At 37.1% G+C, this 25,089-nt stretch overlaps 4 protein-coding genes across 4 annotated transcripts in view; all 4 read right to left on the bottom strand.

Moving 5' to 3' along the window:
* Positions 1-25,089, bottom strand: part of LOC138177722 (hemoglobin subunit beta) — a 297,632-nt gene that overhangs the window by 112,900 nt on the left and 159,643 nt on the right. The gene's annotated exons all lie outside the window — the stretch shown is intronic.
* LOC138177723 (hemoglobin subunit epsilon) overlaps positions 1-25,089 on the bottom strand; it is a 277,438-nt gene that overhangs the window by 92,713 nt on the left and 159,636 nt on the right. The window lies entirely within an intron of this gene.
* On the bottom strand, positions 8,583-9,530 carry LOC138177628 (olfactory receptor 51Q1-like). Its single transcript, XM_069108842.1, has one exon. It carries the CDS (start codon positions 9,528-9,530, stop codon positions 8,583-8,585), a length of 948 nt encoding a protein of 315 aa, XP_068964943.1.
* Positions 21,943-22,890, bottom strand: LOC138177627 (olfactory receptor 51Q1-like). Its single transcript, XM_069108841.1, has one exon. It carries the CDS (start codon positions 22,888-22,890, stop codon positions 21,943-21,945), a length of 948 nt encoding a protein of 315 aa, XP_068964942.1.

Below are 25,089 nucleotides of genomic sequence, written 5' to 3'. Positions count from 1 at the left end.
TAATCATTAGAGGTTTGCAGTTTCTGCTCCGGGGAGAGAGTAGGTCTATTTAGTGTCTTGGGCACCAGAGGGGATTATCATAGAATTTGCTATTTGGAAGGAAACTCAGCGGTGATCTAGTCCATTACAGAGTCAAAAAGAATCCCTATTTTATCATATATGACAAATGGCCTCTGCCTAGAGACTTCCAACAAAGGAGAACTCCCAGCTTCTCAAGGAAGCCCATTCCTCTTTTATTTTTTTAATCTATTGATTTACTTTTAGTCTACAACATTCAGTTCCACAATCCCTTGAGTTCCATATTTCCCCCTCCCTCTCCTCCTTCCTCTTTGATATCCAATAGATTCTCAAAAGTTTTCTCCTGCACCACAATTAGAAGGCATTAATTTTGTGAAGCTCAACTTTCCTTATAGTCCAGTTCTCATAGTCATTCATTATGACTTGGAAAAAACAAACAAACAAAGCAAAACAAAGCTTTAACTGTACAGACCTTTGTCAGCAAGGTGATATGTCTGCTTTCTAGTATGCTGTAGAAATTTGTTATAGCTTTCTTTCCAAGGACAATCATTTAATTACGTGGCTATAGTCACTATTTGCAGTGATCTTTGGGTCTAAGAAAATAAAATCTGACACGGAGTCCATCTTTTCTCCCTCTGTTTGCCAGGAAATGATGGAAACAGTTGCCATGATCTTAAAGGGGTTTTTTGTGTGGTTGGTTGTTGTTTTTGTTTGTTTGTTTTAATGTTAAGACTTCAAGCCTGCTTTTATACTCTTTTTTTTCACCCTCAGCAAGAGGCTTCTTAATTCTTCACTTTCTGCCATCAGAGTTGCCTCGCCTGTATATCTAAGGTTGTTGATATTGCTCCTGGCAACCTTAATTTTAACTTTGATTTGTCCAGCTGGCATAACATTTCCCCCCAAAGATTATAGAAATTCCTGCCCCTTACCTCTTTTTTGTAAGTGTTGCTGATGTGTTTTGTTTTAATATTACAAACATTTACAGATTACTCTTACTTCAGGTCTCTTGTAACAAAGTAAAACAGTTATGCAATACTAATAATATAATGACCTTATCTGAAAGTACATGCTTAATATTTCACGTCTGCAGCAACTCTCTTTCACCTCTGTTTTAGAAAATTAACAAATCTCTTTTTTTCTCCTTTCCATTCTTTGCCTCATTGGGGAAAAAGAAAGATAAAAACACAACTTTCTTGTAACAAATACTCATAGTCAAACAAAGTGGCTGTACAAATTGATATACATATAGAAGATATAGATACAGATTCAGATACAGAGATAGACATAGATATGTCATATTCTCTACCCTAAATCCATCATCTTTCTGTAGTGAATAACATATTTCATTATCTGCCCTCTGGAATTATGAATGGTCATTGTATGGATCATAGTTCTTACTACTTTTAGAGTTTTTACATTACTGTTGTCAGTGTATAAATTGTGCTCTCAGTTCAGCTCACTTTATTCTTCATTGATTTATAAATTTCCTCCATTTTTTTTCTTTTTCATAATATTGATGTTATATCATAAGTTGCTTTCTGGTCTATTTACATCACCTTGCATCAGTTCATGTAAGTCTTTTCATTTTTTTCCATGTTTGACATCCCTGTCACTTATTTTCATTCTCTCTCTTGTGGTTAAGTGACTTGCCCAAGGTCACACAGCTAGTAAGTGTGTCAAGTATATGAGACCAGATTTAAACTCAGGTCCTCCTGACTCCAGGGTTGGTGCTCTATTTATTCACTGTATCACCTAGCAGCCCCTCTCTTTTTCTATTGGCTCACTTCTTAATGCCTACCCACATGCCTATTTCTTCCCCAACCTGAAAAACCCTAATTTGTTCCTTCCATCCCCAATAACTGTCATACTTTATCTCTTTGGCCCTTTGTGACTAAATTTGAAAAGGTCCTTCAAAGTAGGAACTGTCTTTTGCCTCTTTTTGTGTCCCCCGTGCTTGACACAGTGTCTTCAACAGAGCGGGTGCTCAATTAATGTTTGTTAATTGCTTTTTTCATTGATTTTTATAGCATCTATATTTTTTCATTTCTTACAATATAACAGAACTCCCTCACTTTCATATGTTACAACTTATTCAGTCATCCCTCAAATGATGGTCATTCCCTTGGTTTTTTTTCTCTTATTTTGACACCACAAAAAAAACCCTCATATTCTTGAACATAAGGGCATTTTCCTCTTTCTTTTATCTTTTTTGGTATAGGTAAGAGCAGTGGTATAACTGAGTCAAAGGACATGTTCTATTGCTAGCCTTTGTCCTGTATAATTCCAAGTTACTTTACAGAGTAGTCATACCTATCCACAGGTCTACCAATAGTACATCAATGTGACTATTTTTCTATGGTTTCTCAAATATTTACTACTTTTTACAGTCATTTTTGCTCTTCTGATGGATATGAGGTAAAACCTCAGAATCCTTTTCATTTTTCTAATTAGTAGTGATTTTGAGTTTTTTTTTCATATGGCTATAGCCTGGGTTTCTTCTCTTGAGAAACATATTTTCATATCCTCAGATCACTTATCTATTAGCAAATGTTGTCTTTTCTTATAACTTTGAAGGATTTTCTTATATAGCTTAGAAATGAGAACTTTATCAGAAACTTCCTGCAAAGTTGCTCCCAAGTTGCACAGGTAATTATTTCCATCTTAATCTTAGCTTTATTAGATTTATTTGTGCAATACATTTTTCATCTTATATAATCAAAATTATTCATTTTATCTTCTGTTATTCTCTCTATCCTTTGGTCATGATCTTTTCTCCTATCCACTCATAAGCTACTTTTTCCATGTTTCTCTAATTTGTTTATAATGTCATCTTTTATAGCTAGGTCATGTACTTTTGTACCTTTTCTATAGAAGATTTGAGGGGATAGTTTAAGCCTAATTTATTCCATCCTCTTATCTAACTTTCCTAGCAGCTTTTGTCAGATGGTGATTCCTTATCGCAGTAACTGAGAAATTTGCATTTAGAGAATAATAAAAGATTTGAAACAATTCATTCTGTATATTATGTGTCTAATCTGTTGCACTGATTTATCTATTTTTAACCATACCAACTTATTTTAATAATTCCTATTTTGTCACATAGTTCAGGATCTGGCAGTATTGGATTCCTTTCATTCCCATTTATATTTTCATTTTTTCTCTTGAGGTTCTTGTACTTTTTCTTCCTCATATGAATGCAGTTATTATTTTTTCTAGTTCTCTAAAGTAATCCTGTTGTAGTTTGATTGGTATGATATGGAATGAGGTGAATTACTTTAGGTAGTGTTGTCATTTTATCATAGTGTGTAATACTACCCATGAGAAATTAACATTTTTTCTAATTATATGTTTCCTATTATTTCTGTAAAAAGTGATTTGTATCTGTAATTATGTAAATCTTGTCTATACCTTAGAAGGTCAACTCCCAAGTACTCATAGATTCTTTAGTCATGATAAATGAAATGTCTTTCTTTTTTCCCTGCTGGGTTGTATGGTATTATGTAGCAATACTGATGATTTGTGTGGATTTATTTTATATTTTGAAAGTTTAATGGCTATTGTTTCAATTAATTTTTAATTAACTGTTTAGGATTCTTTAAGTACACAATCTTGTAATCTTTAAAAATTGTTTATTTCTTCTAAATTATTATGTCAAATAGAAGTGATAACAATTGACATCCTTGTTTTACCTCTGAATTTATTAAGTATTAGTTTATTATTTATTACAAATAATAGTAGTGAAAATAGTAAAATAAAGTCAGGGACTTGCCTGAGTTCTCCCAAATTCCCCTCTAAACAATTCTAAAATAATGCTTTAAAATGAATTCTGAAGCAGCAGAACCAACAAAAAGATGGAATGAAACAGTTTCCAAGACCAAAACAAATTAGAAGGTGGGCAGGAAAGATCTGTCTCAGTGAGGTAAGAATGGACTGCAATGGAGTTCAGTGCATGTTATGACCCAGCAAGGTAGCAGAAGGCCTTGATAGTGACTAAGTCAACAGCAGTAGTTTCCAGAGCTCTTAGGCCACAAGGGGTAAATAGATCAGACAAATGGTTATAAGGAGATTGCTTGGAAACCTCTGTTAGCACTAGGTGCAAGACTGTTTCATGGTCCATTCATAGTTCCAGGTTGCAGTCCCAGGGCAAGGGCCTAAATGGATCGCTAATATGGATCACAGAGGAGTAAAGACCCTGGTCATAGATTGAGGGTGGAAAATAGTGCTTCTGATTAGTCACAGATCAGAGTACAATCCAGAAGAGAAGTGAACACACCTCTCCTTAGATCATACCACCTTGAAAGAACTGAAAACTAACAGACCTCCAGGACTTACTCTAAAAACAGCAACACAAAAAACTTTAAACTTGGGATAATACCCCCATCACTTAAGTAGCAGAACTCAACTTTGACATAAAGTTAAAGTCAAGAAATAGTCTAGAAAAAATTAGCAAAAACAAAACAAAACAAAAAAGAACCTGACCATAGAAAGCCACCACGGTGATGGGGAAGATGAAAATACAAACTCAGAAGAAGACAAAAAAGTCAAAACTCCTACATACAAAACCTCAAAGAAAAATGTGAATTAATCTTCGACCCAAAAAGAATTCCTGAAAGAGTTCAAAAAGGATTGTTGGTCCAAATAGAGGAATCAAATAATAGTATACATAAAGTATACACTCTATCTCTTGTTGTACAATATGTTCCTGCATATGACCTATGTGTCTTATGAACTGTGTAATTGTGCATCCTCATGAGTCACCCGAATACAACTGAGGGTACTTTGAAAGTAACTATTCTATGCCTAATTTGATCAATAATTTATAATGGACACCTTCAGATTGTACATATCTACCCAATGCAATTAATGACTAAAAGTTTTGTGTTTTGTTTTTGTTTTTTAATGAGAGGAGAATGCTGTAGTCTGAGGAAACAGACTTCAATTGTCTAGAAAGGCATCAATAAAGTATCTCTGATCCTCATTAGACTTGTCAGCACAGGACCTGAGCACTATACTAAAAATCACGTAGCTTTTTCTCATATTTCTGTCAACCCAAAACTTATATACAGAAGAGGAGAAGGGATTCTAAGGAGCAAGAGCCACAAGGAAGATGGACAGAGCTTCCAGGCTGGGGATATTTAATTTTAATTAAAATTTAATTAAAATTAAATTTGATTTGGTCAGTCATTTCTAGTCCTGTCTGACTGTTCAAGACCCCTTTCTGGGATTTTCTTGACAAAGATACTAGATTAATTTGCCATTTCCTTCTCTAGATCATTTTACAGATAAGGAAACTGAAGCAAATGGAGTTAATGACCTGCACAGGGTCACACAGCTACTAAGTGTCTGAAGCCAAATTTCAGTTTGAGTTTAAAATGCATCTTGAAGAAATCCAAGAAATCCAGGCTATATAGGTGTGGGAAAAGAGCATTCCAGGAATGAAGGAAGCCAATTGAAAGGGACAGCTCTTGACCATAATTGGAAAGCTGGGAATATGGAAGGGATTGAGAGGAGGCATAGTGAGTTTTGAGTGCCTACAGGACATACAGTTTAATGTGTATAATAATTTAAACATACAGTTTAAATTTAAATAATATTTAAATATATTTAAATTTATAATTTAATAATATTATACAATTTAATAATAATAAAATACAATTTAATAATAATTTAAACATATAGTTTAAACAGCTATTGGTAACATGAGATGAGTTCAGGAGAAATATTAGGGTAGGATATGTAGACCTAATAATCATCTCCTTAGAGATGGCAATTGAATCCATGGAAGCTGATGTAATCATCTAGAGAGCTAGCTATGAGAGGAGAGGGTTCAGTGAAAAGCTTTGAAGAACACCCAAGGCAAGTAGACATGACCTGGATGAAGATCCTGCAAAGGAGACTGAGGATGAGAAGTCATACAGACAGGAAGTTCATGTAACATTCAATTTCATTTTCTTTTAATTCTACTTTCTTTCATTTTCAGTTCTAAACTCTCTTCCCTCATGTAGATTCCATTCATTTTCACTAGCTGTTCTCCATGTTTGGAATTCTCTTCCTATTCATTTCTACCTCCTGAATTCCCTAGTTTCCTTTAAGTTCCAGTGAAAATCCTACCTTCTACAAGAAACATTTCCCAATTTTCTCTTAACACTAGTCTTTCCCCTGAGATCCCCCCAATTATCCTGTATATATCTTGTTTGTATATAGTTGTTTGTACACTGCCTCCCACTTTAGACTGAGTTCCTTGATGGTATAGACTGGGTGTTGCCTTTCTTTTGTAACCTCAGCCACTAGCACAGTGACTAGTATGCAGTAGGCACTTAATAAATACTTATTGACTGACTGAGTAGAACCAGTAGAGATCAGCTTCACACTAACTTAGAGATGGGATAGTATCCAAGAGAAAAGGGTGATCAGGTGAGTAGGGATATGCCAAAACCCTTCTTCAATTGACTTCTTTACCTCTACTAATAAAGAAGGAAATTCACTCAACGGTGTTAAAGGGATTTTTTGCTTTATTTGCTTGTCTGCAGATATGGAGAGTGATTGATTCTTTGCAGCAAAGGGAGGAATGAAATGGCACCTAAAGATTGAATAAAACTTTTGCTTCTCTAAAGTGTCTAGGATAATAGATCATTCTCTGCTCTTTTTAGATACTTACTAAATTTGAAAATGTTAACATGTTTTGCTAGGACCATAATATACCTGGGAGAAAGAAAGGTATAAATAAAATTCAAAGCTTCTAAGGTGAGAAGAAAATAGTAGGCATGATCCAAAATAGTCTTATTCCTGAGAAACGTTCAGTATTGAGCCCAGTCTATATGAACTTATAACTTCAGTATTGTCCTATGGGCAGCCCTATATATTATCAAGGTAAAAAGAATAGAAATTTATTTTGTTTAATAGAAATTTATTAGACATACTTTAAAGGGTAAATTGAGCATTTTTTCTTTGTTTTATTTTATTGTTAAAATGTATATTAATCCTCTTGGAGGTGGAGCCAAGATAGAGTAGAAACAGGAAACTCCACGATCTCCCCTCACAACCACCTCAAATACCTATAAAATATGACTCTAAACAAATCTTAGAACTACAGAATCCACAAAGTGACAGAGAGAAACTAATCTCCCGCTAAAGGCAGCCAGGAAGGCCAACAGGAAGAGTTCATTGCAGCACACTGGGAGCCGAGTGCAGTCCTGTGGTAGCCACACAGTTTTGGCCCAGGGAGGCAGTGGCAGCCAGAGCAGACATCAGGAGAGTGAATCACCAGCAGCTGTGGTGGTTTCCAGACTTGTCAACCCATAAACACCAAAAAGAAAGTAAAAGGCCAGTTTGGAACTTTGTTGGAAAGGAAGGGTGCAGTCTGGCCCCTGCCCCCAGGGTGAGAGGTGGCAGAGACATGGCAGCTGCAACGTCTGCTGTGTGGCTGCCTCAAGAGCTCCTGGCCTACAGATTGTAGGGGGACCAAGCGACCATTCACAGGTTAATCACTCTTGCTTTGACCTGCTTGGATCTGGGTGGCTTTCTTGGGCAGTAGTCCTGGGGTGAGAAACACCAGTTTGCCAGTTTGGTGTCTGTAGAGAAGGCACAATCCTCAGACCTCTGACAACATTTGTGAAAACCCCAGTGATCTGGGACAAAGTTCTCCTCTCTGGAAGTAGAGTTCTTCCATGGCAAAGAGCTCAAAAGTCAAGTAATTGACTGGCAATATGAGCAAGCAGAGGAAGCACAAACAGACAATAGAATCCTTTTTCGGGGGACAAAAGAGATCAACGCATGGAATGGTAGGAATACAATGAAGTCAGAACTCCTGGACCAAAAGCTTCCAAGAAAATCACGAATTGGTTACAGGCCATGGAGGAGCTCAAGAAGGATTTTGAAAATCAAGTAAGAGAAGTGGAGAAAAAACTGGGAAGAGAAATGAGAATGATGCAAGAAAATCATGAAAAGAGAGTCAACAACCTGACTGAAGAAAATAACACCTTAAAAGATAGACTAACTCAAATGGCAAAAAAAAAGGCCCAAAAAGCCAATGAGGAAAAGAATGCCTTAAAAAGCTGAATTTGCCAGATGGAAAAGGAATTTCAAAAACTCACTGAAGAGAATAATTCCTTCAAAATGAGATTAGAGCAAATGGAAGCTAATGGCTTTGTGAGAAATCAAGACACTATTGTTAAAATGTATAATATGATATGGTATTCTTTTCATATTTATTTGATTACGGAAAAAAAATTCAATTTTGACTAGGAACAGAGTGGGATTTTTGGAGATCTGATCCATATGTACACATACAAACACATTCTCTCTCTCTCACTACATATATATTTTCTATAAATGTAAATGTATATATATGTACATGTTTATTTATATGTGCATATAAACATTTATATTTCTTTATATATGTATATATGCACATATATTTATATATTCCTATTTTTTCATCTTGGAATTTGTTGTAAATGTGTCATGTATAGAAATAATAAGAAGAAAATAGAAATCTTTGTCTACACCCCCTCTGATTGCCTCTATTTTTATCTCCTGGGTAATTTCACAATCTCACACTCCTATTAATTCTCCTTCCTCTGGAAGAGGAGACGGTGGATTCCCTGTCGGATCTGCTTGGTCTTCACAGTATAAATAATAGGATTCATCACAGGGGGTGATAGCAAGTAGACATTGGCCATGATCACATGAACCAGTGGGGGGGCATGTCGGGCAAAGCGATGGGCCATGGAAATTCCCACCATAGGTACATAAAGGACAAGCACAGCCAAGATATGGGACAAGCAATTGTTGAGAGCCTTCAATCGCTCTGCCTGGGATGCAGTGCCAAGGACACTGTGCAAGATTAACCCATAGGAGACCAGAATGAGGAGAGGGTCAAGCACAATGATGAGCAATACAAGTCCAAATCCATACCAGCTGTTGACCCGAGTGTCAGCACATACCAAACGGATCATGTCTTGGTGGAGGCAGTAGGAATGGGAGAGGAGGTGGGAATGACAAAAGGGCAGACGCTTAAGCAGGAAAAGTGAGGGCAGCACTGCCAAAACACATCGAATGATGATGGCTGTCCCAATTCTGCCAATGACACTCTCTGTGAGAATAGAGGCATAGTGGAGTGGGCGGCAGATGGCAACAAAACGGTCATAAGCCATGGCCAACAGTACTGAGGACTCCATGAAAGAGAAGGTATGAATGAAGAAGACTTGGGCAAAGCAGGCCTCAAAGCTTATCTCCCGGACATTGAACCAGAGTAGCTGCATAACTGTGGGGAGAGTGGTGAGGGCCAGGCCAAGGTCAGTTAGTGCCAGCATGGAGAGGAACAGGTACATGGGCTGGTGGAGCAAGGGCTCTGTCCAAATGACAGCCAGGATGGTAGTATTGCCCATAATGGAGACCGTATATAAACAGCAAAATGGGATGGATATCCAAATATGCATGGTCTCAAAACCTGGGATTCCCATAAGGATGAAGTAGAATGGCAATTCAGTGGTGTTAATGGTTTCTGACATGACTGGAAAATATACCTGTAATAAAATGGCTTTCAACTTACTTTTGTCAGAAATTATGCTTTTAAAAATTTTCATTTTTATAAAATAAGAAACTTTAGACAAGTAATTACTTTAGAATTTTGGAAGAATTCAATAACCATCCAACATTAGAATATTTGAGTGATTTGTCATCAAAAAGAAACCATGGAAGTGGGTAGAGCTTATACCTTTATATAGATCTTAGGCAAATATATCCCATGCTATAGGTCTTCATTAATCATCTGTAATCTGTAATTAACTGAGAACTTCCTGTCACAGTCATACTGATAGATGCAACAATCCCAAGTTCAGACACTATTCAGAAAATTTATCCTAGAGGAAATGACATAATGGAAAGAAACTTTATGGTGGCACACACCATTCCAAATTCTATTATAAACCTAGTTACAATAATTCCAAAAGAACTCTATCCATAGAGCATGCCACAATAATCCAACTCTTGTTCTATTGATCACCCTATACCAAACATCTGGTTTTACTAACCTTAGGTAAAAATTGACACTCCAACACTACTCCCTTACCCCTAATCTAATCAGTCCACTCTAGTGAAGTTGACCCATCTCTTGGCCCACTCTACTGTAATTTTTGGAATATTGACTCTCTTATCAAGAAACTCCTATAACATTGATATTTGTGACCAACACTTCTTCCACTTTCTCATTTTAAAAGTACTCTTTCTCTTCCCTTAAAACTCTGCTTGTTGCTAGGATAGAGGTAGGGAGCTACTTTTTGTTTCTCACTGCTGCTTTCAGATGATTCTCCTTCCATCACATCTAAGTGGACTTTTCTCTTTTGAGATCAAGCACTCCATTTATACCACCTCCTCCTTATACTTATGATTGTCATCTATTAACCATTCTGTTTCCTTAGGGACTTCAGTATCTGGTTCAGTTTTCTTCTCCACCATATACCAATCCCCATAATCCTCAAGAATATTAATATTTAGATTGGCAATACCCTTACCATTCTAACCAAAAATTCTTCAACCTCTCCAACTCTTTGTGCATGCCACTTTGATGACATGGTCACAACTTAGATCCCAAGATGTTATGAAAATGTATCCTTCTCATGATACAAAAATTGTGTTAACCCTTTCTCTATGAAGAGCTCACCATTTCTCTGCTTCTTCCATTCATCAAAATAACAATAACAGCTGACATACAAGGTATGTCAACCACTCGAGTATCTTTGCCAAGAAAACACCAAAAGGGTGTCACAAAGAGTCAGACAGGACTGAAAAATGACTAAGCCACAACCTTAGAATCACTAGTCCCTGACCATTCCTAGTATGAAAATACTCTTCATTGAGTAACTTGTGCTATCTGATTCATCCACTACAATTCCCATATTTCTGAGTGTCACTACATAAAGGAATTAAGCTTATATAATATTAAGCAACCCAAATTGAGTATATTGAATTCAGAAGAGCCGTTTTTGTTTGTGAGAAATTTTCCAATTCTATCCTTCTTCTTGTACTGTTTTCCAAAGCAAATGTTTCAAATCTGTTCTTTATTCCCTTAACACCAATTATGTCCTACACTTTGAGCAGAAGGTCCAGTTTCCCATTGCAAGAGAAAATTGATTCTTTGTCACAAGAGTCTTCCAACCTTCCCTCTTCCCAGACTGAACATTTTCACTCCCTTCTACTATTCCTTGTGAAGCATAATCTCAAAATCTGTCACTATCCTTATCAGATTCCTATGTTCACTCTCCAGGTAAGCAATACATTTATTTTAAAATATGGTACGTAGAACATAGTGCAATATTCCATATATGATCTGACCAGGGAAGTGCATAGCAGAACTCCTACCTCTTTCTATCTGAACACTTACCTCTTCATCATGAAACCTAAAATCTAATTAACCCTCGGAGCTTCCATATCACACTTTTTACCTCATATTGAACCTTTAATCTACTAAAGTGTCCCACAGTCTAATAAGGTCCCTTGATCTTTTTTCAAGGGAAATGCTGTCTAATTATGTTTCCCTCACATTGTATTTGTGAAATTGATGCTTCAGATGTAAGATGAGAAGAAGAAATACATATATGTATATTCTATTTCTTCTTATTAAACTCTCCCCACTGTCCTAGCATGGTGAAATATTTTTGGATCCTGATTCTATCATGCAGTGTGTGATAAAACTTCTGTTGCCTCAATTCCTAAACTATGAAATGAAGATAAAACAGCACCTGTTGTGATAATCAAATAAGATTATATTTGCAAAATGCTCAACACAGGGGCAGCTAGATAGCTCAATCAATAGAGCACCTACCCTGGACTAAAGAGGACCTGAGTTCAAACTCAGACTCAGATACTTAATACTTATTAGCTGTGTGACATTAGATGAGTCTCTTAATACCAACTGCCCTGCCTTCCCCACTCCAAAAAAAACTAAAACAAAAACTATACTTTGGGTGGCTAGGTGGCACAGTGAATAGAGCACAGGCCCTGGAATCAGGAGGACCTGAGTTCAAATCTGGCCTCAGACACTTAACACTTGCCCCAATTGCCCTACCTTTCTCCTCCAAAAAAAAAAAGAAAAGGAAAAAAATTAAATAAAATTATCAACATAGTGTCTGGAATATAGAGGTGGTTAACATAAATGCTCACCTCAAACCTTCCTCTACTTACTGCCTCCTTTCTATCATCTACATTCTCTTAATACATAAATAATTCTAAGAACTCCCTTCTAATACACTCTATTCTATATAAAATTCCTCCACCTTAGCACACACTCTGTACTTTTACATCTCTACATCTTTGCTCAGACTGTGTCATATAGGATGATCTTTCATTCCAATTCTATCCCTACAGCTACTGACATATCCTTCAAAGCACAGTTTAGATAAAATCTCTTATAGGAAGTCTTCCTTGATTCACCTGGCACTTGTCACATATGTTAAAATGGGAATTTTTTCCATAGTTGGATAAGAAACTATCTAGACATAGAGGCTAACAAATTCTGTGATTTTTTTTTAAATTAGTGACCATGTCAGTAATGGACTCTGATCTCAACTGTTACATTTTATATCTCTCTAACATATTTATTGTAAAATTCTAGACTCTAAGTTCTCTGAGAGCATGATAGTCATACCTAACCCCTTGTATCTCCCATAGTGCCAAGTATATTTCTCTTCAGTAGTATATATTTGATAATTTTTGTCTAACTGAATTTATTAAATTTAATCTCATAGATCTTACTATTAAAAATATGTTCTCATAGTTTTCCCTGTGCCTCTTCCTACCTACTCTTTTCTTTTTTTCCTGCCAGGCACCTTACTCTCCTGTTGTCTACTCCCTAATACCTTATTCCCCTCAATTTCCTTCTCTAACCTTCACTTTGGGGCAGGTCCCCTTGTTCTCTAAAGAGAAAGCACCTCTCATGAATATTTTCTCTTAGTGATAAAGGAGGGAGAGAGGCATTATATAGGATACATTCATTATATATGAAAGTCACCTTCAAGATCACCTGGTTCATCTCCTTTATTTTACAAATGAAAAACCTGAGGCCCAAAGCATTTACATGCTCATAGTCCTATAGATAATAAGTAGCAGGATTAGTATGTAATACCAAGTTTTCTGGCTCCAAATTTGATTATAACTCACTGAATTCAATTGTTATCTCTGTGTTGATGACTCCCAAATCTAATTATCCAGGTCTAATTTCTCTGCTAATTTCTAGTCTCATATCAACTGTCTATTAGACATCTCAAACTGAATGTTCCATAGACATCTAAAACCAAAGGTCTAAAACTGAACTTGTTATTTCCCCACCTAAACCTATCCCTCTTCCTAATTTCTTTATTACTGTCAAGGATACAACCATCCCAATCACCAGGTTCTAAACCTCAACTCCTCACTCTCACTCACGTCCCACATTCAATCTGTCACCCAGGCCATTTTACCTTCATAGCGTCTCAAGTCTGTCCCTTCTCTACTCTGCTACTGCTACCACCCTGGTGCAGGCCCTCCTCATTCCATGCCTGAAATATTGAAATAGTTTGCTGATTGATATCCCTTCTTCAAGTCTCCCCCAGCTCCAATACATCTTCCACTCAGCTGTTAAAATGATTTTTTTCAAGCATAGGTATTTCTATGTTATCTTTCTGCTCAATAAACTCCAATGGCTCCCTATCATCTTTAGGAAGAAATATAAGATCCTATTTGGCATTTATATCTCTTGATAACATAGCCCCTTCCTACCTTGCCAGTTTTCTTGTGACTTACTTTCCTTACCATCACCACTGTGCGACCTGAAATCCAGGGCACAGTTTTCTTTATTGTTCCTTGAGCAAGACAATCCATCGCCAGACTCCGGACATTTGTACTGGCTGTTCTCCTGCCTGGAATGCTTTCCTTCCTCATCTCTGCTTCTGATTTCCTTGGCTTCCAAAAAGTCCCAACTAAATTTGCACGTGCTATGGGAAGCCTTTCCGATTTCCCCTGATTCCAGTGCCTTCCCTCGGTTGATTATCTACAATTTGTCCTGTATAAATCTTGCTTGTACACAGTTGTTTGCATGGTGTGTCCTCCTGTAACTACGAAGTCTTTGAAAGCAGGGGCTGATTTTTGCCTTTTTTCATATCCCTAATGTTTAGCGCATAAGAGACACTTACTAAATGTTATTAACTGACACATTCTATCCATGTTGCGCAAGCCATCAGATTATTTTCTTTTTGCTTTCTGGAGGGAGGAAGGCAGGGCAATTGGCGCTAAGTGATTTGCCCAAGGTCACACAGATAGTAAGTTTTAAATGTCTGAAGCTAGATTTGAACTTAGGTCCTCCTGACTCCAGGGCCAGAGCTCTATTCACTTTGCCACTTAGCCACCCCCAGATTAATTTTCTTAAAGAAAATGTATTATATTATCACTCCTTGTTCAAACACTGTCACTAAAAATATCATTTCCTACAGGATAAAGTCCAATCACTTTTCTCTGGCATTCTAGCATCTTCACAATCAGATTCCATCCTGCCTTTCAATTTTATCAACCATTATTCCCCCCAAATACCATACACTCTAGTCAACCTATATTCTTTACTATCCTTTGGTTATTTTCTGTATTTGATCATATTTTCCCCAGTGTTTATAATTCTCTCCTCCCCTACAGTGTCCCTCTAATTTCCTTCTCCTAGAATCTATGGATTCAACTTGATTCAATAAAACATTTATTCAGTACCTATTATGTTCAAGGTATATATATCATTCATGTTTCAAGGGTTAGTTGCAAGACTGTATCTGTCATGTGGCTCACCTTGAAATGTGCAGAGAAAAATACTTTCTCTTATTCTTCTGAACTCTTCTATAATGTTTGTAGCATTTTTATCACTTTGATTTTATTTTATATTGCAGTTTTGTTGCATATTAATTTTTCAACTAAACTAAAGATCCTTAATATCAGGTTCAAATCATATTTTAAATGTCTCTATCTCTCCCCAGTACTTCCAAGCATAAGACCGAGCAAACAAGTTTGATCAAAATGTCAAGTTAGAGAATAAACAAAAGAATGAACAAATGAATGAACGATGAATTAAGAAGCACTTTGGAGTCTTTTCCCTGTGCTCAGTTCCAAAGTTAACTCCTCTACCCTTCAATATTCTTCCTATTCTTCCTTTCTCTGTCCTTCCATTCACTCCTATTTCCTCTCCTTTCTTCCATTTCAAGGAATTAAAAAGAAATACAGAGATGAAATGAACTCCAAAGGTTATCTATTACAATGCTTACTTCTACAATATATCTGAAAAGAAGTTGAAGACCTCCAGCAAAAAAAGAGCTCACAACTTCCCTAGACAGTCCATTCCACTTTTAGTTGTTTTGGGTTATGTACAAACTCTTTGTGATCCCTTTTGGGCTTTTCTTGATGAAGATACTGAAGTGATTTGCCATTTCTTTCTCTAGTTCACTTTACACATGAGGAAGTTGAGGCAAACAGGATTAAGTGACTTGCTCAGGGTCACACAACTAGTAAGTGTCTGAGGCTGGATTTGAACTCAGATCTTCATAACTCCATGCCCAACACTCTACCCACTGCTTCACCTCTCTGTCCTATATTCTCCTTTGAAACATCTCTAATTTTAAGGAACAAACAGTATTGTGCCATGGAAAATTTAATGGATTTGGAGTCAGAAGACCTGGGTTCATATACTGATTTGGGGAAAGCTCCAAATAAAATCTGTTAAATGAGGAGGTTGGAAGAGATTGTCTCTATGAACCCTTACCACTATAAATTTATTCACTTTACCCTTAAATCAAACCTAAATGTCTCTATGAAACTTACATTCAGTACTGCTATCTCTTCCTACTCATGACAAAGAGAATAAGTTCTTTGCTCTCTTTCCTTTGTCCTTTCCATTCTCTGTTCCTTCCCATGACCTCCTCTACTGAACCCCTTCTTAACCTATACTTCAAATCTCTGCTCTGTATCCTCCTTTCTTCTTACTCTCTGCTACCATCAAAGAATAGTGTTTCTGATAGAAAATAATATGAATCTGAATAGAAAACAAAAAAAAGAGAGAATTTAACTCATGAAGATATTCTTTCTCCGAGGAACACATTCTGCTTTCACACACTTTCCAAGTCTCAAAGTAAGAACTATCCCCTTCTCCCCCAATCGAGCATTATCTTCCAAAGTTCTTTACTTCTCCTTTTGCTGGAGGAGCAAGAGGCCTAAGTCCATTCCCTTCATAATTTGACACCAAGACAGCTCTTTGGAAGTAGGAATACTGGCCCATTAACACAGGCCATTGAATGATATCTTAAAAGTTTCACCCTTTTTTCCATGACTCCTTGGAGTACATCTTCCCCAGACTGTGTTGTCCCAGGATTCAGGGGTCTCAGCTCCCTGGAAACCTACTCTCCACTCATCTTATGTCCTCTGGAAGGTATGGGAAAGCAGTAATTTCTGAAATGCCCTAAAGTTCCCTATTCATTCTCATTAACTAAGATCATAGTCCAAAGTCACAGTTAAAATGTTAGGGGTCTCTAATTTTTGGTTAGTATTTTTCCAAGTGTCTGATCTAGATTTGTATTTCTCGGCCACAGGTATAACAGTTAACACTTTTCTACCCATGGTAAAGTGTTATTAGTCCCCTCTGTTTTTACTATCAATACTACTTACTTCTACAATGTCTGATGACTCCTTTATCTTCTTTTCCCTATGACCCAAATCTTTCAATCACCTTATGACTGCACAGTTCCAGTCTGTATCCCTCAAACCACTGACAGATACCACACGGAGACTACAAATGATCAACAGTTATGGTAGAGAATTTAGGTATTTTTACGCTATCTCTAGGATTGTTTGGTTTAGAAAATACTGGTCTAGTAGCTGTCTTCTAAGAGTCTGAACAGAGTCCTTACCTATACCTAGATATTAATGTAGGATGGTGGTCCCTAGGTCTCCTCCATCAGGGTGGAACTGAGCAACTTGCACCTGAGGGAACAGAATAACTGGAGTTTCAGGCACTAAACAGTAATAAGGGGAGGGCTAGAGTGGATGAATGAGATCACAAAAAGTCCCAAAGGAAGTGCAACCTCCAAGGCATGAAATATTCTCAGCCACTTATGACTTTGTCTTTTATTCAGTAGACTCCACCCTCTAAAGCCATTTGTTTGTGCCACTTCTGAATATGTTCCATGAGCTTCTTACTCTTGATGTAAAGTGGGATTGTCATTGAGTTGTTATAAATTTACCCTGTTTAATTTTCCAAGATTTACTGGGTCTGGGTTTTTTGGTTTGTTTGTTTTAAATTAAACTAATTTTCCCTAATCAAAGTTTGTAGATTTTGACTGTGACAAAGGTGCTAGATAAGCCTTAAAATGAAATATAAAAGTGATCATTGCCATCATCATTAAATTAATACTCTCTGCCTCCATTCTTTACATTTTAGTCAAAATTCTATATGGGTATACTCTCATTCCTTCAATTTCCTTAAATGAGTATTGATTGTTTTTATATGTTGCAATATTTTATTTGAGGGATTATAGGTACACTTTTCTCCTCCCATCCCACCCTGCTCCTTGGATTGCCTAAAGTATAGATTTTATGGAATTGGTGTACTAATGTACTCAGGCCAAAGACAGTGCACACTTCTCCTACTCATTCCCATTCCCTTCCCTTTTCTTTCAGAAACACCTACTTTGTAATAAATACAGTTTGTGAGGTGCAAGAATTTTAAAAAATAATGCAACAGAAAAGCATTCATGTAATCAATGTTTAACTCTATGCAATGAGTTGAGTAGAAAGGCATTGTACTGTTTTAACTATGTTGGAGTCATCAGAAACATTGTCTTCCCACAGATTACCTCCTTCTTAAGTGATTTCCTAGTAGAGACTGCCAGAGAAACACTAGTCCAGCCTTGTTCCTCCACCAGTCCCTCGATTGAGCTTGCCCACTTCCAATCCCTCTCTAAATTTACAGCTACACATAGCTGCCTAATTTTCTGAGAGGATTTCACTTTGAAGCAAACCATTAGCAAACTCCCATACTACCATGTCATCCCAGTGATTCTGAACCCTTGGCTTCCATTATTCAAACCCCATTCTCTATTGCTCCACTGCCTGCTCCCTTATTCCCAACCCTCCTCAATCTAAATCCTCCTCCCTCATCCAGTTCCGCTAAAACTAACCACCCCTTTCACACCCAGGGATGCCTGCTCCATGGTAGTAAACTTGCTTTCATCTTAAATCTTTCTCCTTTCCTACTCCTTCCCTCTTCTAGCATTGAGACTTCCTGATCACTTCACTTCCCTGGCCACTCTTTCCAGCATTGATTATACTTTCAGTCACACTCCAGAATCCCTGATTGAGATAAGAGAAGCTGGAATACTTCCTGCTCCCCGCTGACATATCGAGGATCTTCCGCTAGCTCCATTACTCGGTCACTTCTATTCCTTTGAGGTTCACTCAATCCTCATTTATCATCAATAATGTTACCTATAAATCTCCACAATATTTTCCTTCTTTCCTCAATGAGTTTACTATCTAGGTCACAGTCTTTCTTTGTTCCCCAAATGTAGCCCTCATACTAGGGGAAAACAACATACATCTGATACTTTCTCACACATCTTAAACTCCCATTTCATCAACTGACTTAGTTTACATAACCTATACTTTACTCTACCTTAGCTACACAAAGATGGGCATGCCCTTGATCCTGACATCACGCACAAACTTCAATGTTGATGAACTCTTCAATTCCCTAATCTTATGTCAATCTGTTGTCATTCTACCATTTTCTCTGCCTTGAAACCTCAAATATAAACCCTCATACCCTTAGATTTTCCCCAGGACATCACCTGAGTACATTGTTCACCCTTTCAAACCTTGAACCATCGATGAGCTAAGTTAACTCTATACTATCCTCTTTTCTGCAGTCCCATACTCCTTTATCCTACCATTGAATATGTCCTGCCAAGCTTCAACCTTGGATTATAATCACCATCTCCTGCCTTCACTCTTACTTCACTTGCTGCTAAATAAAGCAGGAGAAAATCACAACATAGTGTCAACAGAATCCACTACAAATTTATGTTACATAATCACAACCAGGCTTTTAAGGTCAAGGAAATCCTTTATCTTCTCCCTACTAACAATATCAGGTTTTCCAAATGTTTTATTCTTCTTCAAACCTCCATGGCTCCTGCTCCTTCAATTTTTCAGTAAAGAAACTTACCTCATATTTCATTGAAAAAAGAGCCCAATCAGCAAGAGTTCTTTCTGATCTTTTCTTCAATTTCTGACATCACTAAGATGTCTTTTACCTCTATCTCCTCTTTTACCTATATCATATGAAAGTGGCCACCAAAGGTAGAATAGCTACCCTGAAAAGGCTCAGCAAACCTTCATACCAGAGGGGCTAGTCCTCCCTGAACATTAATAAATGCTTATTGACTAAATGACTTGCTGACCCAAACTGCTTTCAAAGGTTTGGGGTGACACTATTTTATTTATCTATATATTCATCTATTTATTCATTTGTTTATTTGTTGCTGAATCTCATAGATGTTGCAATCCCAACCTTCTTGTATTAAGAATTACTTGATTTTTGAAAAAGTACAAATGATTTTGGAAAGTCTCATTGTCTGCAAGAAGTTCTATGAAAACAGATTACCCTTCCAGAATTTTTAGCCTTGGTTAGATTGTATAAGCTTATTTGATTTTTTTTTCAAAGAAAGGGAAAAATCAACTTCTGCAAGAATATTTGTGTATGGTAACAAGAATCTTTTATTAATTTGATCCTAGCTCAAAATAATTATTTTTTTTATTTTAACAGTTTTAGATTTATCATCATCACTAAGATTAAATTTAATTTGCATATTGACACATTTTATTTTTTAAATAGTATTTTATTTTTTTCCCCAATTGCATGTCAAAACAATTTTAGCATTCATTTTTATAAGATTTTAAGTTCCAATTTTTTCTCCCTCTGTATTCCTCCTCCCCTCTTCCAAAAATGGTATGCAATTTGATATGGGTAATACATGTATTATTATGTAAAATATATTAGTTACATTTATAAAAGAAGAAACAGATCAAAAGGAAAAGAATACAAAAAGAATAAATCAAGTGGAAATATTATTCTTTAGTCTGCATTCAGAGTTCATCAGTTTCTTATATGGATGTGGATAGCCTTTTCCATTATGGGCCCTTTATTCTTGTCTTAGATCCTTGTGTTGCTGAGAAGAGCTGAGTCATTCATAGTTGATCTTCACACAATATGCTATACAATGTTTTTCTGGTTCTGTTCATTTCACTTTGCATCAATTTGTGCAAGTCTTTCCAGATTTTTTTTCTGAAATCCGCCTGTTCGTCATTTCTTATTACACAATAGTATTCCATTACATTCATATGCCACAGCTTGTTCAGCCATTCCCCAACTGATGTGCATTCCCTCCATCTTCCAATATATTGCCACCACAAAAAGGGCTTCTATAAATATTTTTGCACATGTATGTCCTTTTCCCTTTTTTATGATCTGTTTGGGATGTAGAACTAGTAGTGGTATTGCCGAATCAAAGAATATGCAGTTTGGAACTGACAGTTTAATTTGATCAAAATTTGAAGTGCATGGGTTGCTGGGTGAAAAATAGACCAAAAGGGATTAAATATTAACAGCTGCTCACATGGAGTGCTGCTAAGAACATCCAATTTTTTTGGTTTCACATGGATATATATTTCTGGGAACACTAGTTATGGTTTTACGAAAGGAAAATCCAAGACCTTCCTGAATCAGTTTCTCCATTGTGCTATTTCCCTTTTAATTAGAGTTAACTGTTGCAGTGAAGACCTATGTTTAATATCCCTTGAATAATGTGGAGTTTTGGTGAATGAATTGGTCAATCCAAAGAAATATTTATAAATTTTTCCTGGGATCAAATAAATCTGAGGTAATCCTATTTCTCATACCTGTAAGAGGTCAAGCCCAGGCCTGATAAAAGTTTTGATATTGTTTTAACCTTGTCCCTCTTCTTCCCTTTACAGCAAATTCATTTCACCAAAGGCAGGATTTTGTGATGAATCTTAGTATTACTATCACAGTGCATTCCTGAGTCAATAGTAATGAAGACACAGAGGTAAGAGGGGGGAAAAGATTCAGCTTACCGGTTGTATTTCCACTGACTGCTGCTTATACATATCTATATGTTGTTGCTAGGAATCTGCCACCCTATCCTAGGGAAATGGTGCTTATTAGATCCCTTTGTTCAAAAGGATATATTATAACTAACAAGAAATTTGGAAGAAGAGTTTATTTACATAACTACAGATTGAATAGAAGATCTATCTCAGTTTAAGACATAAGGGACCTGTGCTTAAACTTGTACATTGGAATTGTCTTAATTGTCCTTATGAATTGTACAACACCCAGGAGCTAAACCCTTGTGTGACATCATTCGTGTAATATTCAATTTCTGAGCTGTCTCCCAAACAAATAACTCATTTTCCCATTACTTAACATTCTTGACCTCAGTTTACTCATTTTTAAAATAAGACATTAGACTTGGTGACCTTTCAAGACCCTTCTAATTTTAAGTCTATGATGCTGTGATATAATAGGAAATACTCCCATCTCAGGGAGGCTTCTACACTGATTAAAACTGTAAATCTGGGAGCTTTCCATGTCATTGCCCACTCTGCAGAAATATTGCTAGGGACATCTTTCTTCTATTAGGGAAAAAAAAAACTTTCCTCCTGACTTTTATCCTTTCTTTCATTTCACAAAACTATTTTTACTGCCGCAATGCAGTTCCTATTGCCATGGATTTCCCCATAGCCCCAGAATTTACATAAGCCACTGTTCATGCTGACTATGCCCTCTGTTCTACCCTATCACCATATATTCCAAATAGTCTGAGAGTACTTTCCCCCTAATCCCTAGTGCCCCTTCCGTCGAAAAAGGAGGTGGAAAATTCCTTGGCGAATCTGCTTAGTTTTCACACTGTAGATAATGGGGTTCATCACAGGGGGTGATAGCAAGTAGACATTGGCCATAATCACATGAACCAGTGGGGGGGCATGTCGTGCAAATCGGTGAGTCATAGACAGCCCTACCATGGGCACATACAGGATGAGTACAGCTAGAATATGGGATAGGCAGTTATTGAGAGCCTTAAATCGCTCCACCTGGGATGCAGTGCCAAGGACACTGTGCAAGATTAACCCATAGGAGACCAGAATGAGGAGAGGGTCAAGCACAATGATGAGCAATACAAGTCCAAATCCATACCAGCTGTTGACCCGAGTGTCAGCACATACCAAACGGATCATGTCTTGGTGGAGGCAGTAGGAATGGGAGAGGAGGTGGGAGTGACAAAAGGGCAGCCGCTTAAGCAGGAAAAGTGAGGGCAGAACTGCCAAAACACATCGAATGATGATGGCTATCCCAATTCTGCCAATGACACTCTCTGTGAGAATAGAGGCATAGTGGAGTGGGTGGCAGATGGCAACAAAACGGTCATAAGCCATGGCCAACAACACTGAGGATTCCATAAAGGAGAATCCATGAAGGAAGAAAAACTGGGCAAAGCAGGCCTCAAAGCTTATCTCCCGGACATTGAACCAGAGTAATCGCATGACTGTGGGCAGTGTGGTGATGGTGAGGCCCAGGTCAGTTAGTGCCAGCATGGAGAGGAACCGGTACATGGGCTGTTGGAGAGAGGGCTCTGTCCAAATGACAGCCAGGATGGTGGTATTGCCCAAGATGGAGATCATGTATAGGCAGCAGAAAGGGATGGAGATCCACACGTGCATGGCCTCAAAACCTGGAATACCCGTGAGGATGAAGTAGAAGGGCTCTTCAGATGTGTTAGTGATGAGTAGCATAACAAATGAATGGACTCCCAGGTCCAATTTCTTTCTACAATGACATAAAGTTCATCTTAATTTTTATAGGAATTATTTGCTTTATAATTTTCCTATTTACAGAATAATCTATTATAAGAGAAGAACTCTAGGACTTTGAGAAGATTTTAATATTGTTCCTTCTCCTGTCCCAGATTACTGTGAGATGAATAACCAAAGGAACCCTAGAAAAAATGAATAGCAATGCTAACTTGAGTCAGAAAGTGTTACACAATTATTGTGCTCAAAGTATTCTACTCACCTATCACTTGAAATGAGTAGAAAACTGGACACATCTCTTAAACAGTACTGAAGAATGCAGTTAAAGTCATGTCTTTTGAAACAAAAAGACACAAAGCATCTGCTTTCGCCACTTGGAGGGAATTCAAGAGATATACACAGTCGCCATTGAGGTCATGTGACCACTGGGGAAATTAAATTGAAATTCTCTATTAGAATTCTAGTTTAAGAAGTCAAGAATAAAACCAACTCTGATGACCAACTAGTGTATATGTTTCATAAAGACCTACATAGCCAGAGAAAAATGGGTTGGGGGGAAGCACAGGACTAGTCAAAGGGCCCTTCAAGAAGTCAAAAACAATAAATAAAAGGTCAGTAAAGGAAAAGGTGAAGACTGATGGTGTAATGCCTAGGAGTCAAGGAAAAGTTCTGGTGTCTTATGTCGTATAAATTGATCTCCAAACTCCTCCCGTTGGTTGAATTATATTCCAAATCACTAAGCTCATAATTAAAACTGTGGGCAGTCCAATGCCTAAGGCCTTGTATTCTGGTCACTAGTAGTATACCTTCAGACCTCTACCACTCTTCCTACATACACTAATCCAGCATTCAACTTGGCTATGTAATGCCCTCTATATCTCTCAAACAGTCCCAAGTCCAAAGAAAGTGTACTATTTGGAAGTTGAAATGAAGTTACAAATCATATACATATATATGTGTATACATATATCTATACATACATGTATATATACATGCACATACCTATATATGCAGATATACACACACATATACATTTTAACTAATTTCAACATATGTATGTCTACACACATAAGCACTTAATAAAAAGCTACTGACAGAAGTATCAGTGACAGTGATAGCCATCACTCTAAGCACTAGAGTTACAAAGACAAAGGCAAAATAGTCCCTGTTCTCAAGGAACTCTCATTCTAATGGGAGAAACAACACATACAGGCCTATACAAAACACATACAAAGAAGATCTTAAGTAAACTTGGATTAGCAATGATCAAAAGAGGTTTCATGAAGGAAACACTATATATGGGTCTGTACTCATGGCCTGCTGCTCCATTTTCCCTTGAACAAACAATTCAGAATAAAGCCAAGTGATGATCAATGACTGACTGACTAGATCTGGCCTAAAACCCAGAGGTTTTGACTCCTTTCTTTATGTCTTTGTAAATATCCCCAAATTAAAAATCTTTTGATCCTGTATCCGTGTACTACCCTAGAATCACTGTGTTCACACATGTGAGTTTTAGCACATATGTGCATCCTCCTAAAGCACTCTGCTGGTGTCTCCTGTTGACACAGAGATGACCTTGTGCTCTGCTAGAATGAAAACAATCATGGAAGGGCCTAAATGCTGCAAAAATATGACCCTGAAATGTTCTATAACTAAGCCAAACTAAGCTTGGAGAAGCCATCACCAGACAACCAGGCACCAGGTGATGATTTTTTGTTTGTCCACAGCAAGTCATAAAAACAGAAAGAATTACTTCAATGAAATCATGGATCCTTGCAGTATTGAGGAGGATATGGTAGATATAGATAGAAATGGCATGATATGTTGACATAATACATAGCTAGATGACACCTAAAGATTGAAAGCTAGAGAAAAAATGCATAGATGATATAGTTGATAGCAGCAAATATACTTTATCAAATGTATCTTACCTATAAATGAATGAATAAAAAGCAAAGTTATTAGTCATTTACAAGGTGCCAGACACTGTGTTAATTGCTAGGGATATACATGTTTCAAAATGAAATAGCCTCTGCTTTGAAGGAGCTTACATAATAAAGAAAAGTAATGGTTGAGGACAATGGTTTGGATCTGGGAAGTCACAGGGATAGTTACTGAAGGCATAGGACAATCTCTCTCTCTCTCTCTCTCTCTCTCTCTCTCTCTCTCTCTCTCTCT

This window comes from Petaurus breviceps, unplaced genomic scaffold (assembly GCF_028583685.1).
Source record: "Petaurus breviceps papuanus isolate PSGF00001 unplaced genomic scaffold, PetGlider_PUasm1.0 90444, whole genome shotgun sequence".
Lineage (NCBI taxonomy): Eukaryota > Metazoa > Chordata > Mammalia > Diprotodontia > Petauridae > Petaurus > Petaurus breviceps.
This window is presented reverse-complemented; position numbering and strand designations above follow the sequence as displayed.

Coding starts and splice junctions, on each gene's coding strand:
- LOC138177628 (XM_069108842.1), bottom strand. CDS start 9,530: ATGTCAGAAACCATTAACACCACTGAATTGCCATTCTACTTCATCCTT.
- LOC138177627 (XM_069108841.1), bottom strand. CDS start 22,890: ATGCTACTCATCACTAACACATCTGAAGAGCCCTTCTACTTCATCCTC.